General features: G+C 32.1%; 2 protein-coding genes across 2 annotated transcripts in view; one reads left to right on the top strand and one right to left on the bottom strand.

Moving 5' to 3' along the window:
- Window positions 1-10,896, top strand: part of LOC130449458 (uncharacterized) — a 115,451-nt gene extending 104,555 nt beyond the window's left edge. The window contains exons 6-7 of the mRNA XM_056787278.1: window positions 5,555-5,771; window positions 6,256-10,896. Of these exons, the coding sequence (XP_056643256.1) occupies window positions 5,555-5,771; window positions 6,256-6,386 (348 nt within the window). The 3' untranslated portion in view covers window positions 6,387-10,896. The remainder of the gene's footprint in view (window positions 1-5,554; window positions 5,772-6,255) is intronic.
- A 3,140-nt stretch (window positions 10,897-14,036) lies between these two features.
- Window positions 14,037-16,224, bottom strand: part of LOC130449765 (uncharacterized) — a 45,034-nt gene continuing 42,846 nt past the window's right edge. Inside the window, exons 10-13 of the mRNA XM_056787764.1 lie at window positions 15,731-16,079; window positions 15,174-15,668; window positions 14,812-15,118; window positions 14,037-14,727 (exon numbers count right to left, since the gene is read on the bottom strand). Coding sequence (XP_056643742.1) covers window positions 14,476-14,727; window positions 14,812-15,118; window positions 15,174-15,668; window positions 15,731-16,079 — 1,403 coding nt within the window. The 3' untranslated portion in view covers window positions 14,037-14,475. The remainder of the gene's footprint in view (window positions 14,728-14,811; window positions 15,119-15,173; window positions 15,669-15,730; window positions 16,080-16,224) is intronic.

Raw genomic sequence — 16,224 nt, 5'->3', positions numbered from 1 at the left:
AATTATTATAAAATAGAGCGGGGTCAAATAATTTGGGATTGTGAACATAAATAGCGTGAGAATATATAATGAACTGTTTTCACAGCTTTTCTTATCGTTTTTCCAAATTAAAGAAAATTATTCCAAATTGCTAACCACGACTAGTTGCTGATTCGTTAAAAGGTGATCGATATAAAATAATGTTGAGACTACAAGGTTAAAAGTTAATATTTTGATTAAACGCCTAAATGGGAATTTTATTTGAAGCAGGACAAAGTAAATAACAGAGCTGGCCTATAGCGGAAATAAATTTATGAATGTCGAACAAATAAAAACAAATTTTCCAAATTATATGAATATTTCAAAATGAACGTCTGTCTCATATTTTCAAACATTGATTTTATCGTAAATTTCGATGGAAATATCACGAATTTTCCATCACTTCCGAGTGTATTCTCAACGGTATTTGTAAGTATCTAGAGGATTTATCTTTACAATACGTCGTTGCATAAATATCTTTAGCTTAATGATATACCGGAAGGCGTATATGTAAATGGAAAAGTTTTTATTTTGTCTACACAAATAAACAATTCTTCAATACGTAACATTTTTCATATGTGATTTTTTTCCATCAATAATATTGATATTTTCTTTCAATACATCGTTTTTATTTTATTTGCCTTTGGTAACTAATTAGGGTTAATGCTTTTTTTGTTACTTCATTATATTGTGACCAAAGTTTTAAAAAAATTTTCACGCGTATTCGTCTCGTTTATCTACAGCAGGGGTGCTCAAACTTGAACTGCTGGCGATCTACCTCAATATTTTTAGACTACTTACGATCGACTCTGAGAGGCTGCAAGTATACCTAGGTAGGGTGTGCCGTAGCATATATAGATATTAGCTTTCTGCACAATATAGGTACATTATTTTGGTCAAGGTTTGGGTTAGGTTTAGTTAGGTTCTTCTCTACAATATCAATGAAAAAACTCATAGTTATTCAAAATTGCGAGTTTATTGGTTGTTACAAAACAAAAGAGTTACATATGGTGTTAAAACTAACTAAAGAGTGGCTTTGGATGTTGAAGCGTGGCACTGCATGTCCTCAGCATACTTTTCATAAGATGGTACGTAACCACTGAGTGCTAATCGCAAGCATGTTGACATATGATCGTCAGTTAGCCGATTGCGATATTTTGACTTAATTATCTTCATTCAGAAAATGCAGACTCGCACTAGTAAGTTGACCCAAACAATGCCGTCAGTTGAAGGGCGATTTGCCTTAGATTCGGATATTTATCTTCAGATATAAAACACCAGAAATTTGTATCAGATGCTGTAGCTTTGATATAATCTGCACCAACTCATTTTCAACAGAACATGAGTTCATATTAAACTGACTTGCTATTTCAGTAGCTAATTCCTCAATGTTTTTACATGAAAAAGGATAACTCATAAATGATGCTATATTTTCCAATTTACTGCAATCATAAAAACGCATTTCGAATTGTCCCAAAATATTTGATAATTCAGCCTCATACTTATCATAATTAAACTGAGGAATCTTTGCTTTCAAAGACGGAAAATGTTTCAGATCCTTTCTTTTCAGTTGATCTATCATAAGTTTCAATTTACTTTTGAATGCGTTTACTGCGCTAATCATCTCAATAATAGTTTTTCCTTTACCTTGAAGCTCCAAGTTAACGATGTTTGAGTGCATTGTGATGTCAGTCAAAAATGCCAAATCAGTCAGCCATTTTTCGTTTTTCAAAATCTGAGTGTCATCACCTCTTTCGTCTAGAAAAGCTGTTATTTCAGGCAATAATTCTTGAAATCTTTGTAGGAACGTTCCGCGACTTAACCACCTGACGTCTGTGCGAAGAACTAAATCAGTGTGTTCAGCTGACTCCCTACCTTCCAACTGCAACTGAAAGAGCCGCCGTTGCAAGCTACGTGCACGGATGGAATTCACAATTTTTGTTGCAATGCCCATAATTTCCTCCGCGTTTAAAACTTTGGAACACAAAACTTGTTGATGTATAATGCAATGGAATGAAAAAACCGTTTTTGTTTCCAGTCATTGCTGGTGCTCCATCAGTTGTAATGCACAATAATTTATATATTGGTGGTAGCTCGTCGTTTTTTACAAAATTAAAGAAAACTTCATATATATCTTCGCCACGGGTCTTCCCCTTTAGAGGAATGATTGTCGAAAATTCTTCCTTAGCCGACATGTCATTGAATACCATCCGAATAAAAATACACAGCTGGGCGGTGTATGTCATATCGGTGGATTCGTCGAACTGTAAAGAAAAGTATGTACATTCCATGATATCATGTTTTAGTTTATCTGCGATGTCCTGACGACTCATGACTTCAATACGCCTTGTGACAGTCGGACGAGATAACTGAATCATTCTCTAATAGCAGACATGATTTCTGTTTTATTTTTAAAATCTCCAAATAAAGTCTCACCAGCTTCAATAAATGCTTCCTTCACCACCGATCCATCTTCGAATGGTTTCTTGTGTTTCGCCAATATATGAGATATTTTAAATGACGCGATCGTAGCAGCTTTTGATTGTTTGGCTGGTCTTGTGAACATGGTTTGTTCTTTTATCAAACAAGATATAAAATCACTTACTTTTCGTTTTCTTAATTTACTCTGTGGCGGAAAATCCTTTTGATAGTTTTTATGAACCGTTTTATGATGCCTCTCTAAGTTACCACGCTTAGGTATTGCAACTGACGCACGACAAATAACACAAATGCACTTATCCTTCACCATACAAAAGAAAAATTCTTCCTCCCAATCCTTATTAAAATGATACGTTTTAGATTTCTTCACTGCACTCATTTTCCACTATTTAATAATAAACTTTGTATCGACGTAGTATCGCTATCAAGTTACAATTCAGAATGACTCCAATTCATGCAGGCGCAACATTTATATCGGCGTGAAAGAAAGTCTCGAATGTTCCCGTCAAACGCGCCGCCCGAAACTGGACAGTACAGTCTAGTCTAGAAACAACGCGGCTTTTCTTTGACAAGTGCCGCGCGTTCCTTTGATAAAGCCGCCTTTTGCCGCAAGCAGTGTTATTTTATTACGTAACACATTTTTGTAGTTTAGTTACCTACCTACTTATTAAAATTTTTTTTCTTCTCGAGATCTACTCAAAAAGCACTCGCGATCGACCGTTTGAGCACCCCTGCTCTAGATGAATAAAATAAGAAGAAAATTATTAAATTTTCAATTAGAACAACAAAGAATGTAACTGAATTTGAAATAATATATCGAATCTGTTAAACTATTTACCACTATTAAAAATTTGTTTATACAGTATTTGAATCATACTGAATAATATTAAGAATAATTTATGATATCTTTAGATAAATAATAATAAATTTTAGACCAATAAAAATACAGAATATACAAATATTTGGTTCCTCGGAAAAATTCCCTCTATTTCTATTGGTTTTTAGAAATTTTTCCACGTAAATTAAAATGACTATAATTATAAATGAACGCGAATATAATCAGTATTAAACAAAAACCAAATTTATCGAATATTTACGTAAAAACATTCCTTTTTCGAATTCTTTGGATCCAATTTGAGGTTTTTATTAATGGACTAACGTCATTTTTTAACAAGAAGTAATTGATTAAGTTTAAATAGCACTCAATTTAACATCGATAATTTCTGAATAAAATTTCATACTCCTAAATTGAAAGGTAAAATAAAATCGATTGAGAAAATTAATTAATTATGAAGTTCAGTGTTTGGAGCGACATTTATTTCTACCTCTTATTGTGAAAACATTGTATAGATCGACTTAACGACGAATAAAAGGGTTATTTATGTCAATTTTACAAACAGGCAATTATTAAATAATCGATTTTCTAATAACAAAAATGTTCTACAACTATCAATAATTTATATACAAATATACTTGAATTAAATAAATATTTACAATAGATAACGATTTAGATTCATAAAGTTTTTGTTTGATAAACCTATACTTAACTGAAAAAAATAACTAAATTTTCAACTGAAATATCGATTGGAAATTTCATGGAAGCTATATTTCAAATTATAAAACACGATTTGACCAATGTTATTTTGTGGTAAATTGAATCATACATCCAAAACGTATATCACTGAACAGAGTTTAATCGGTTTAGTCTCACTAATATTAGCATATAAATAATTAAGGTGGGTTTAGGATAAATATTTACCGAATTTGAATTTATTTTTTATCATATCATCAAAAAAACTAAAACTGTTGAACCCCAAACTAAACTAAACAATAATTTAATCGTCTTCAATTATTCTCTTCTTCTTTTTCATACGTTAGGACTTGGTGGTTACCTAGCTGCAGCTGAGATGACGAAGACCAGCTTTCATACCATCTTGTAGTTATTCGTCCTGGTGATCGGGATGTATTCGGTTTTTCTTTTGTCCACGTGGTCTCTCCATTCCCTTCGCGCCGATTTTTCGCCCATATCACTTCATCCTCGATATCACATATCTCCCTTATTTCATCCTGTGGTCTGATATTGATGACTATTTTGTTGTTTGAGCTTTCACTTCATTCTTTAGATTTCTATTACTTGTTCTTATATCGCGAGTTTACGTCTTCTCGGTTCTATGGATACTGCAAAAGATTTGGTCTTCTTCAGGGATATTTACGTGTCAAAAGCTTTCGCTATTCGTTCAAACCTTCGTAAGTTATCTTCGTCTTCTGATATGATCACTGCGTCATCAGCATCCTCGTCCAGCTTGCTTTACCTCGTTTATAATCTGTCTCCTTGTCTGATACCGGCCGTCACAGGTATTTTACTGTAATTATCTAGCAGACCTGTTCTTTCTGAACGCCTGCTGTTCCTCAGAGATACCGAAAGACATCAATCCTTCCGCTAAAAATGTACTCATCGATCTAATACTGCCTATGATTGCGTTGGGTGGACTGAGTAGCCCAGTGCTTTCATAGCCAGTCCCAAATTCTGAAAAAAGAAGATGGTTCCAAGTGAGGCCAGCGACTTGTTTGGGCAAAAATTAAAGTGTTCCTAGAACCAATGGCATAAGCTTGAATTATTATCGTATTTGTAAAATATTATTTTTTTTAACCGAGTTGCGAATGTATCAAAATTATTCATGCAAGATATAGCGAAATTTTTATATGTCATCGTAAATTACTTAACCTCAAACAAATGCATCTGTCTATGATGCAGTAATCGATATATATCTGTTGCTGACATGCACAACTAATATTTCAAAATGAAAATAACCTCAACGCACAACGTCGATGATCGATGTCATTTCGCTTAAAACTGCCATCTTGCTTTGAGTAGCCAGAACTATCTGTTGCAAAAATATAAAGTCGTATTAGTTATACAAGGCGATTCAACGAAAACAAAGCAACAATTTTTATTTCTTCAATTATATAATGCTTCAATTAAAACGTTATTTATACTTTGTAAACTATCGAATTTGGAATACTTCACTTATTTCTTTTTTTCAGGATACTTCAAGTTAATACTCAAAATAATTATTGCGTTTGATTTTTTTTCCAGGTACCGGATAAGCTTACTAAATCGTATTCGAATGGAATGATACACGGTTACGGATATTTCGATCAGAAAGCTGTTTCTATAAAACAATTATCAATCGAAGTGTCAGATTTACACGTCGGTGATGATGGACAACTAACTTTAACGTGTATGTCCACCATACCCGGATACGTCAATAGTTTGGAAAATTACGCAGATCTACGAACAGCTATAGCACACAGTGAGTAGTAATTTCCAAATTCCAGATCAAACGAAATGAATTGTTGAAGAGTTTACAGTCTAATTTCTATTTATCTTTGTTAATTCATCTAGAATTTTGAGGTGTTCGATGATAAAGAAATTGAAATGCTGAATTTTCCGTTCAGTATCTGTATTTCAGATTCTTGGGGATTATAGAAAATTTAAGGGCGCGGCTTGGTATATGATAAAGACGAAACTTAATGTTTAAAACTCGTAATAAGATAAAACTAAACGAGTTATATAAATATCTTAAATATCGCTTCGATTCCCGTAGGAAGGAATCGGTAAAAGATGTCGTTTAAGCATAAAATCTTTTATTGGATATTTTTGAGATAATTGGAACCTCGAAAATGGATCTCGTTATTTGAAAGAATACAAGATATTTGACCAGAAAACTTTTAGAATTATTATATTTATTATTAGATTAGATATTATGATTAAAAATTATACGTAATCATTTTCAGTCGACATTGAACTAACAGAAGGTCCCGTAGGAGAGGCTATTTCGAACATGACACCGAACGCTACGTCTTGGAAGATGTGTTTGAATTTTTCATTGTTTTCTTTATCGTTGTTAGCAACTTCTCTGATGTGAATAATCGATATTACTAAAGAAAGTTGAAGGAAGCTGAAAGAGTAGAAGAAAAATGAGTTGGTTTTATTCCATTTTTTACGCCGTTGAGAAAACGAGTAGTGGCTAAAGTCTCATTGTACTGAAATCATTCATCTATTTTCCAAAAAAAAAAAGAAAACGATATTTTATGGCTCAAGCTTATTAAAATCAATATCAAGTATAAGTTGAATTTGTTAATTATTTTCGGAAAACCGTCCAAAAACGTTAAATTATGTTATCTTGCACGAATTTGGCGGTTTTCGTAATTTCAAATTATGGCGACGGAAATAGAAAACGTGCCGGAAACTTCGACAAAGATTCGATTTGCAATTAATGCTACAACAACTTTATCTTTTGTTCGATATTTTATTATTGAATGGTTTCTGCATACGAAACATTAGACACCACCGAATTTAAATCTACTGGTAAAACCTTTTATAATTTCAATATATAATTTAATTATAGCTCAAATCGCGCTAAAGTATTTATTTTTTCATGTGTGTATGCTCAAAATAAATTTATATTACCGGTAGGTTTTAAAAAATTTCAAACGTATATTTTGCTATGTATGAGATAAGATAATTGATTCAAAGTTTGTAAATAAAGTCTTTTCGCAGTTATTTTCACATTACCGTATAACGAATCGGCTTTTGTAACTTGTCGCAGGGTATATTTACCGTGTTTTTGGTTTAAAACAAAATATGAAAACGTCTAACTTTATCTAAAGAAGAAATATATAAATATTTATATCACTCGATACTTTTTTGTACTAAATGGATTACTAAGAAATATATAAGAGCTTGTATATAATATATGTGTGAATTTATGATGAAGTTCGATGGAAAGCACATTTAAATATAATTTATTTATATCAATTACGACACAGGATTTTTTCAAAAACTATTAGTTTTTTAGAAATTGTCATAAAAAAAAAAGAATTTTGTTTCAAAAGTTCGATTTTGATCACTAATAAAGTGAATATCATCATTGATTTTTTTGTAATTTTTACTGTACAGTTTCGACTCTAATGAAATGCCAAATTCGGTTTTGTATTTTATTCTAAAGATTATTAGCTGCGCCATCTATTACGAGTACATATCTTTAATAATAAAGACATCTACAAAACGGAAAGTTCGTAGCGTATGACGTATGAGGCGTCCTGTTTGAAAATATCTTTTCTTGGTTCTAGAAATTTTTCTTTACTTCAAAATATATTCAATTGTAGAGATTATATTCCATTTCCGCTGAAATTCTCGGCGTTACGTTTTTCCAATACAAGTTGAATGATGTAGTAAGTCTGTTAATAGATGGCAGTATCTATTTTCAAAAATTTATAGGTTATACTTTAGCTCTTCATTTTTTCAGAAAGACTTTAATTATAACTCGAGATATTTTTAAACTGTAACTTTTTTATTTTATATATTTTAAAATCCTGTGCAATATATTTGAGTTTGCCAATTTTATTTTTAATAATTAGTTGTTATATATTTTTTTATTTATATTTTCTACACACACTGACTCACAATCTTATTGTTGCTGTTAAGAAAATGTATTTATTCAGAATATATAAACGATATATTATATATCTATGTTAGCATCATAAGTAATTTGATGTTTTTGAAAATGAAAACGGAGATTTTATATTGATAACGATGTGGATATCTATTATCATATATTAATCGGTTTTTTTTTTCGTTATTTAAGTAATTTAAATCGGTCAATATCTAATAAAACTAAACAGGTTAATGTAATGCAATCAAGTACTATACGAAACAATCATTTTTAAATGAAAATTTCGTTTCTCCATAGGTATTTTTTTTTCAAAAAGGTGATACGGTAAAATTTTCACCAATTAGGAATTTAACCAATAGTTAGTGAAATAAGATATTTTATAATTATTATGTTATATGCTTGGCGGGGATCAATAAATATCGAAAGTAGTGGGTTTTCCAATAAGAGGTGTTATTTTGATATTCAAAGAAAAATGCCATTTTGTGAGATAAATGATTGGATGTTTATTTCATTATAAAGAGGAAGGTATGCCGTTGATAATGGAACACAACATCAGCCAAATGGCCGGCACGACTGCGCTTACAGGACCATATCCTTTTCATGAAATTTTCCGTAACCAAATTGCAAATCGGCTGCCCTATGTCCTCGATAGCCTCCCGAATTCCATCTTTGAGGTCTTGAATCGATGCTGGACTGTTGGCGTAGACCTTATCTTTCTTTGTTGGCCCCAAAGGAAAAAGTCGCAAGGTGTTAAATCACAAGATCTCGGTGGCCAATTGTGATCACTTCTTCGAGAGATAACACGGTCAGGAAATTTTTCCCGTAAAATATCGAGATAGTTTCGTTGCTTGTATGGCACGTAGCGTCGTCTTGTTGAAAGTAAACGTTGTCCAAATCAATACCATCCGATTCCGGCCATAAGAAATCATTAATCATCTCTCGTTAGCGCAATCCATTCACCGTAACTGTTGCTCCAGCCTCATTTTCGAAAAAGTAAGGTCCAATGACACAGCCAGACCATAAACCGCACCAAACAGTCACGCGTTGAAGATGGAGAGGATTTTTATCAATAACTCTTGGGTTTTCCGAGCCCCAGATTCGACAATTTTGTTTATTGACGTAACCACCAAGGTGGAAATGGGCCTCATCAGTTAAGATGATTTTTCGATGAAATTCCGAAGAAACGATGTTGTTGATGATCGGCCGGCTTGAGTTTTTGTGTTAACTTGTGTTATAGGCCTTAAGACTCAAGTCTTTATGCAAAATACGGTGTAATGACGTTTCTGGAATGGCTAATTCCAAAGAACGACGAGGAATGGACAAACCTGGGATTTCTTCAACACTTTGGGCTACAGCAGCGATAATCTCAGTTGTTCTTGAGCGACGTGCACGGGTTTTATTCTTCACATCACTAACTTGTCCCAATAGCTCAAATTTTTCCACCAATTTCTATATTGCGGTCCGAGAAGGTGCTTCACGTCGACCCAAAAATGTTTTAGTTTTACGAACCGTCTCTGCCAAACTTTCACCATTTTTATAGTGAATTTTAATAATTTCATTGCGGTGTTGAAGCGTGTATCGTTCCATTTTCACTAATGGCGTAGTTTCTACTTGTCAAATGTCAAAAAATGACAGCTTCAAAAGTGACATTTACCGAAATAGAGGGCTGTTCAAAATAACACCTCTTATTGGAAAACCCTTTAAATGACATAAGTTGCTTTTGTGGGATCTGTCGAAACTTCTAATTTCTTATACAGTATTCTTTTGAAATTTTTTCCATTATATCATTATATAAAATCGTTTATAAAATAATCTTGTTGTCACTAATAAGTGGAATAAACAAACTTTTAAACATATCATTTTAAGCAATATTTCATTATTGTTTAAATATACTGAAAAAAGTACCTATGAATTTGGACAAGGCCCTTTTATTTCTGTCATTTTTACATATCGCTAGAATTTAAAAAACAGTAAAAAAGAGTATGTACTGTGAACGGCAAATATATATATGTATATAGGGTTTTCCAAAAGTTCCAGGACGGAATCGTGAGTTTCAAGCGAAATTTGAAAATTATACGGTTTAAATTTTGAGTTCTGACATAGCGATTACATAAAATCGAAAATTAAAAACAAAACTAGAACAAAAGTCTCAGTTATTGTAATTATTATATAGCGAAAGTGACATTTTCAGATACACATTTTTCTTGATTTCGCAATGATAAATAGTTGACACCCTTTGTAGCATGTTCTTATTAAGATCGCGGTTTTTGAAGAACATTCATAAATTTCCGAAATGTTATTGGTTATCATTGAAATATTCTGTACTTAATACTAGTGTCTGATTTCAATCATCAAATCTGTTTTACAACAATTTGAAACTTATAATTCACTTCTTGTTGGGAAGCCCTGTAAATATCAAATTATATTTTTTAAGCTTCTACTTATTAGGATGAGTACGAAATTAAAATAAATTGATTCTTATGAAGTTAATAGGTATTAAATACAGCAGACATATATGTATAAATCAAATTACATATACGGATATTTAATATCATTTTGTACTCACTTCTACAATTAAAAGACCATAGGAAATTGTAAACCGATATGAATTAGATTTTTTTAGTACATTTTGTACGATAAATTGGAAAGAAAAAAAACTAATTCATATTATTTGGTAGATTCAAAAACCAAAAATAATTATTTGGTGTACTTAAAAATTATCAACGATACGTTTAATTTTAATCTAACTTATTTGATATGTATGTGTTCATTATATGAAATTAATTACTAGAAGAATCATTCAAAGTTTTTTTGTTAAATTTTGATTGGAGCGAAGAATATTGATAAAAGAGTTATTGAGAAAAAATCGTGGACTACATAACGATGAAAAATTATATTTACGAAGAAAATTACTGCTCAATAGCAAACAAAAATAACAGCTAAGACATTACGAACCTTATTCTAGAATATACAGTGCTTTTCAGATAAAAGTATCCACCTTTAATAACTTTTGTAATGCTGGTATTTAGAAAAAATCCAAAAACACGTCAATTTATGTTGGAAGGGGCAAGCATTATGGCATATTTAAACTTACTGGAAAAGCCACCCCTTCACCCCTAGCAGCATCCCCTTTATTTTTTTAAATCAACAATAAACAATTTTTCTTTTAAGAGCACAAATTTTACTTATTATTTACTTTCACCTTATTTGCCTGTACTAAAATGGGTTGTACAACAGTTCAAACTCTTTAATCTTTTTAACTGTGCTATTTATTATGAATTTACATAAGTGTTCAAAATGAGTACCATTCACTTCCATACAATGGTATATAATCTATTTTGAAACGCCTCTCTGACATTGCTTAATTCGGCTGGATTTAATTGTCGACATTCATTTTCTATCCTCTCTCGTAAATCATCCAGAGATTCTGTTTGGGTAGCATAAACTTTTGTTTTTAAATACCCCCATAAAAAGAAGTCTAGGGGTGTTAAATCCGGTGACCTAGGTGGCCACTCCTTCATCTGCCCCCTTCTACCTATCCAAAGAGCGGGGAATGTTTCGTTTAAAAATTGTCGGACAGGCATAGCGTAGTGTGGGGGAGCTCCGTCTTGTTGAAATACCAGTAAATCTTCGGAAAGGTTATCATCATTTTCTATTATTGTTGTAATACGTGGGTCAACCCCTTCCCTGAGTAACTCAAGATATGATTCACCATTTAAATTTCCGTTGATGAAGAAAGGTCCGACAATGTGGTCACCTAGGATACCACACCAAACGTTTAACTTTTGGGGATGTTGTGTATGGAATTCACGCATAATATGTGGATCACTTTCAGCCCAATATCTACAATTATGCCTACTTACTAAGCCACTTAATGACCATGAGCATTCATCAGAAAAGCAAATATTGTGGATTGTTATTGATAATTTGCGTCATTGATTCGCAAAACTCTAGACGACGATCAAAATCATCTTCATTCAACTCGTGCACCAACTTAACTTTGTATTGGTGGTACTTGAATTTATGTAGAACTCGGAAAACTGTAGAAGATGAAACACCGATCGCTCTACTTATTGTTGACAACGACTGGGGTTGTTGAGCCTCTAAGCTGACTTGCCCTAAAATTGCCACTTGGATTGCTTCGTTATTTACGAGTCCCTCTCGCTTATGCACTTTATTGCAAACAGACTCTGTTGTGGTAAATTTCTCCATCAGTTGAATTACATACTTATGAGTTGCATGTCTTCCGTCATGTAATTCGTTAAATATTCTAGCAGCAGCTCTTGCACAATTATTATTTTGGTAGTATAAACCTACAATTTCAATTCTTTCTTGCCAAGAGAAACAAAATAAATAATGTATCAAATTACACTATCAATAGTGACTACAAATTCTAGTTGACAATGTCAAACTTTAATAAAAAGTAGAGTTTTTTGTTGTTTGGATTTTTTAAGTAGAATAAATAGCACAGTTAAAAAGATTAAAGAGTTTGAACTGTTGTACAACCCATTTTAGTACAGGCAAATAAGGTGAAAGTAAATAATAAGTAAAATTTGTGCTCTTAAAAGAAAAATTGTTTATTGTTAATTTAAAAAAATAAAGGGGATGCTGCTAGGGGTGAGGGGGTGGCTTTTCCAGTAAGTTTAAATAAGCCATAATGCTTGCCCCTTCCAACATAAATTGACGTGTTTTTGGATTTTTTCTAAATACCAGTATTACAAAAGTTATTAAAGGTGGATACTTTTATCTGAAAAGCACTGTATATTGAAATGAACGATTCAAATTTCATGCTATGTACATAGTTAGGAGTCGAAATCCCAAACAAGAATCTCTGGCTATCTGGAAAAACCGTTAGTAAAAATAATATTTACATAATATGCAGGAGTGAGGATTTAAAAATTCAGGATCGATACGACGTCGATCACGTCCACAGAATGATGGACTAAAGAAAAACCAACTTGAAGGAGACCCCCCAAGAGATGGCAAGTAAGCTGGACGTCTAATTTTCAAGAGGTTGAGTATTGGACGAAATTGAGACTAACTCTTAATAAAATAGAAAGAAGAAGGACAATTATTTGAAAAAAAAGTTTAGTACTTGGGTCATTTTGGAATGCTTTGGATATGAAAAACTTTGATTGATGGTTTATTTTATTTTTTTACCGTTTTGTTACATAATAGAGACCAAACTAAGAAATATTTTGTTTAATCGATTATTTTTAGTTAGTTTATGTCGATATAGCTTTATCTGCTGTTAATAGAACAGTGTGCGGCTAAAATGGCCAAAAATGTCTTCCTCAAAAAAAGCTATTGTCTATTGTAATTTTAAGGGAGCAAACGATTGTCATTTCGAGCTAACAAATTTTAGAAAATATTTTGATCTAAAAAAAAACCAAATAAAAATGTTGAAAGTCGTAGAAGGACCCCTCAAATTTAGTTAATCAACTTTATTTTACTATTTGATTTCAAATTAATTTAAAATTTGTTATGAAAAATTACGAGCTCGAAGAATTGACAATAAATTGCTTTAAAGAAACTGATAATTTTAAGAAAAATATTTTTTTTCGCATTCTATGAGATTTTACGTGTGTGTTAGAATGTAAATCCTTAGAATGTTGAAATATATAAAAGAAAATTTCGTGAATATTCACGTAAAATATATATGTTATATATTATATGTGTTTTACGAATGAAATAAAATTATGTATTTAATTATTTCAAGTTTATTCATTGGTTTTGGTTCAGTCCTCGTTTTTTTTTTAGTGAAATAAAAGTTTGAAGCAAAAAAAAAATTCGACTATATTTCAGAATTAAAAGAAATTCCGATCGGCAGCTTTTATTATAATGCAAATTTTTTATTATACATATTTTGTACCAAGACAATGTAAAATAACATATTTTATTCAAAATATACCATTAATGAATTTAAAAAAATTATTATATATATATATATACAAATTATTTATACATTTTTACATGTCTTATTATATCTATATAGGATGTTCATAAATTACCTCTACTAAATTATTTATTTATTACATCAGAATTTTGAAAATCTATTTCTATTGCAAAAAACTTGATAATTCCAATAAAAAATAATTTCTGAATAATAATTCAAACGTGTTTTAAAACGGTTTTATCGAAAAATTGAATAAAATGTAATAATATTTATAACAAATTACATCTTCATTCGAAAATATTCGATTTTGAAAGACTTTTTCAAGGCAAAGTATAAATAAAAACTTATTTTCAGTTGCAATATAAAAATAAAGATATTTTTTTGGATTTAGTACAATATTTGCTAGCAAACATAATTCGAGTTTTATCCCGGATACGGACAATATCAAAAATTCAAATTTGGAAAACTTATTTTGTTTAGAATAGCCTCTCAATGTTCGAATGTATTCCGTACAGTTGAATTATGAGAAATTCGCTAATTAAAATATTCTCTCTTTAGTTTTAACCGTTTCCAAACAATATTATAATGAAAAGTTTGTTTTTCACATTTACGACAATTATAAATAAGTCAGTCAATTTGAGATTTTTTCATTTATTGTTCTCTTCATTTCGCTAAGAAGGGAGCGAGATCGGGAAATTTGAATCCTCCTAAATTATCGGCATTGTCATTTTTGAATTGGGACCTTCCAGATCTGACATTTCTAATGGGGGATTGATTCAAATTCGCGTGGAAACTATTTTCTCCTAATAAGAATCCGCATTGAGCTGTACACACTTCGTCTCGAAGGATCGCTTCTTTGGACCATTCACGTAAAAGTTGTCGACAATCCGTTACCCTTAAAGAAGCGCAATTTCCCTAAAAACAAATAATAATAAACAAAATTATTATTGCCAACTGTATTTGTCTCGGGTCTTTTTGTCAAAATGAATAGTCACTTACACCTTCCGCCGTACAAATGCAACTGGTACACGGAGTGGGAAAAGCGGATTGTCCGACGTTAACTTGTTTATCTCCTATGATGCAACCTTCTCCTCGAGGCGTTTCTTTCCAAGCGTTCAAATTTATGGAAGGTAACGAATGGCAAGGTACTCTCGGATTAAGGAAATTCGAAGGAAGATCGAATGCCGCCCTCTGCATCTCACCTTGTACGTCCATGTTATCGCAAAGTATTTTAGCCAAAGTGATTTTCCTTAATTCGGCTAATTGATTCTCGGTGAATCGTACTGCCGGATTTTCGTTTTCGTACCTAAATGAGTATAAATAAAATTTCCGAATGGAGGAAAATAAAAAATTTCACTTACCAAAATCTGTCGCATTTTCTCAATTGTCTAAATTGTAGAGCGATTATGCAGCCGAAGGTGGGTCCAATTAGACCTCCTTGTAGTGGTCTTTCGCTCATACCGCCTGGGAATAAATCAATATCGTCGACGGTAGCGTAAATTCTTTTAAATCTGGAAATTATTTCGGGCGGAATTTCTCTAGCTAAATCTTCGAAGTTTGTGGCTCTTTTCAAATTACACAACGCCCTGTAATTATTATAAGAGGGAATCCCGTGATCTCTCGCCCTTTGAATATTGAGGGAAATGAGATCCACGCCGGAAAATGGAATTTTCCTATCTTCGAATAAATGATTGGTTATTTCTCCCGATATAAACTGATCTAGCGTTTCCATCGGAGTGGATACTAAACCTCGGATTATTTCATCGACCATACCTTCTCTCATCATAATATCGACTTTGAAAAAACCGTCTCTGAGCAAAATTGGCGGATTAATAATTTGGTACGAAGGACTCATTCTAAAAATATAAATAAAAATTAATCAAAATAAAATTGTTCGTTCCACAAATATCATTTTTACCGTGGAATATGCGGTCTTAGTAGCGAATGTCCTACTCTAAAAGCTGCTGTGGCGAATTCGTTAAAAATAGAAGGATTACAATTAGGATTATATTCCTTATAATAACCGTGAGGAAGGAGTTTTAATCCGAAGAGATTCATCGCGCTCCATCCTAAAATCCTCGGTAAAAATTCGTTGTACGTTAAATGTTGATGTTGCGCTACGACGATTCTTCTGGAATGTTCGAATATTTTTTCTTCGTTCCAATGCGGATTGATCTGTCTCAAAATATCCGATAATCTATTGTGCTCACGCATAAAAATCGTATGTAATGCCGTTAACGCCGGTTGCTCTGACGCTCGACCGTCACCTTAAAATTATACAAATTTCAAATTCGCCACTACTAAAAAATCAATATTTGTATCAAATAATTGAAATCAAAAAGCCGTGAGCACCATCACGAAAGTCAGAACTTGATAAAAGAACACAAAAACAACGAATGGTCCAATTTTTTG

Source organism: Diorhabda sublineata, chromosome 10 (assembly GCF_026230105.1).
Source record: "Diorhabda sublineata isolate icDioSubl1.1 chromosome 10, icDioSubl1.1, whole genome shotgun sequence".
NCBI classification, from domain to species: domain Eukaryota; kingdom Metazoa; phylum Arthropoda; class Insecta; order Coleoptera; family Chrysomelidae; genus Diorhabda; species Diorhabda sublineata.
Note: the sequence above shows the minus strand (reverse complement) of the source record. Positions and strands in the feature narration are given on the sequence as shown.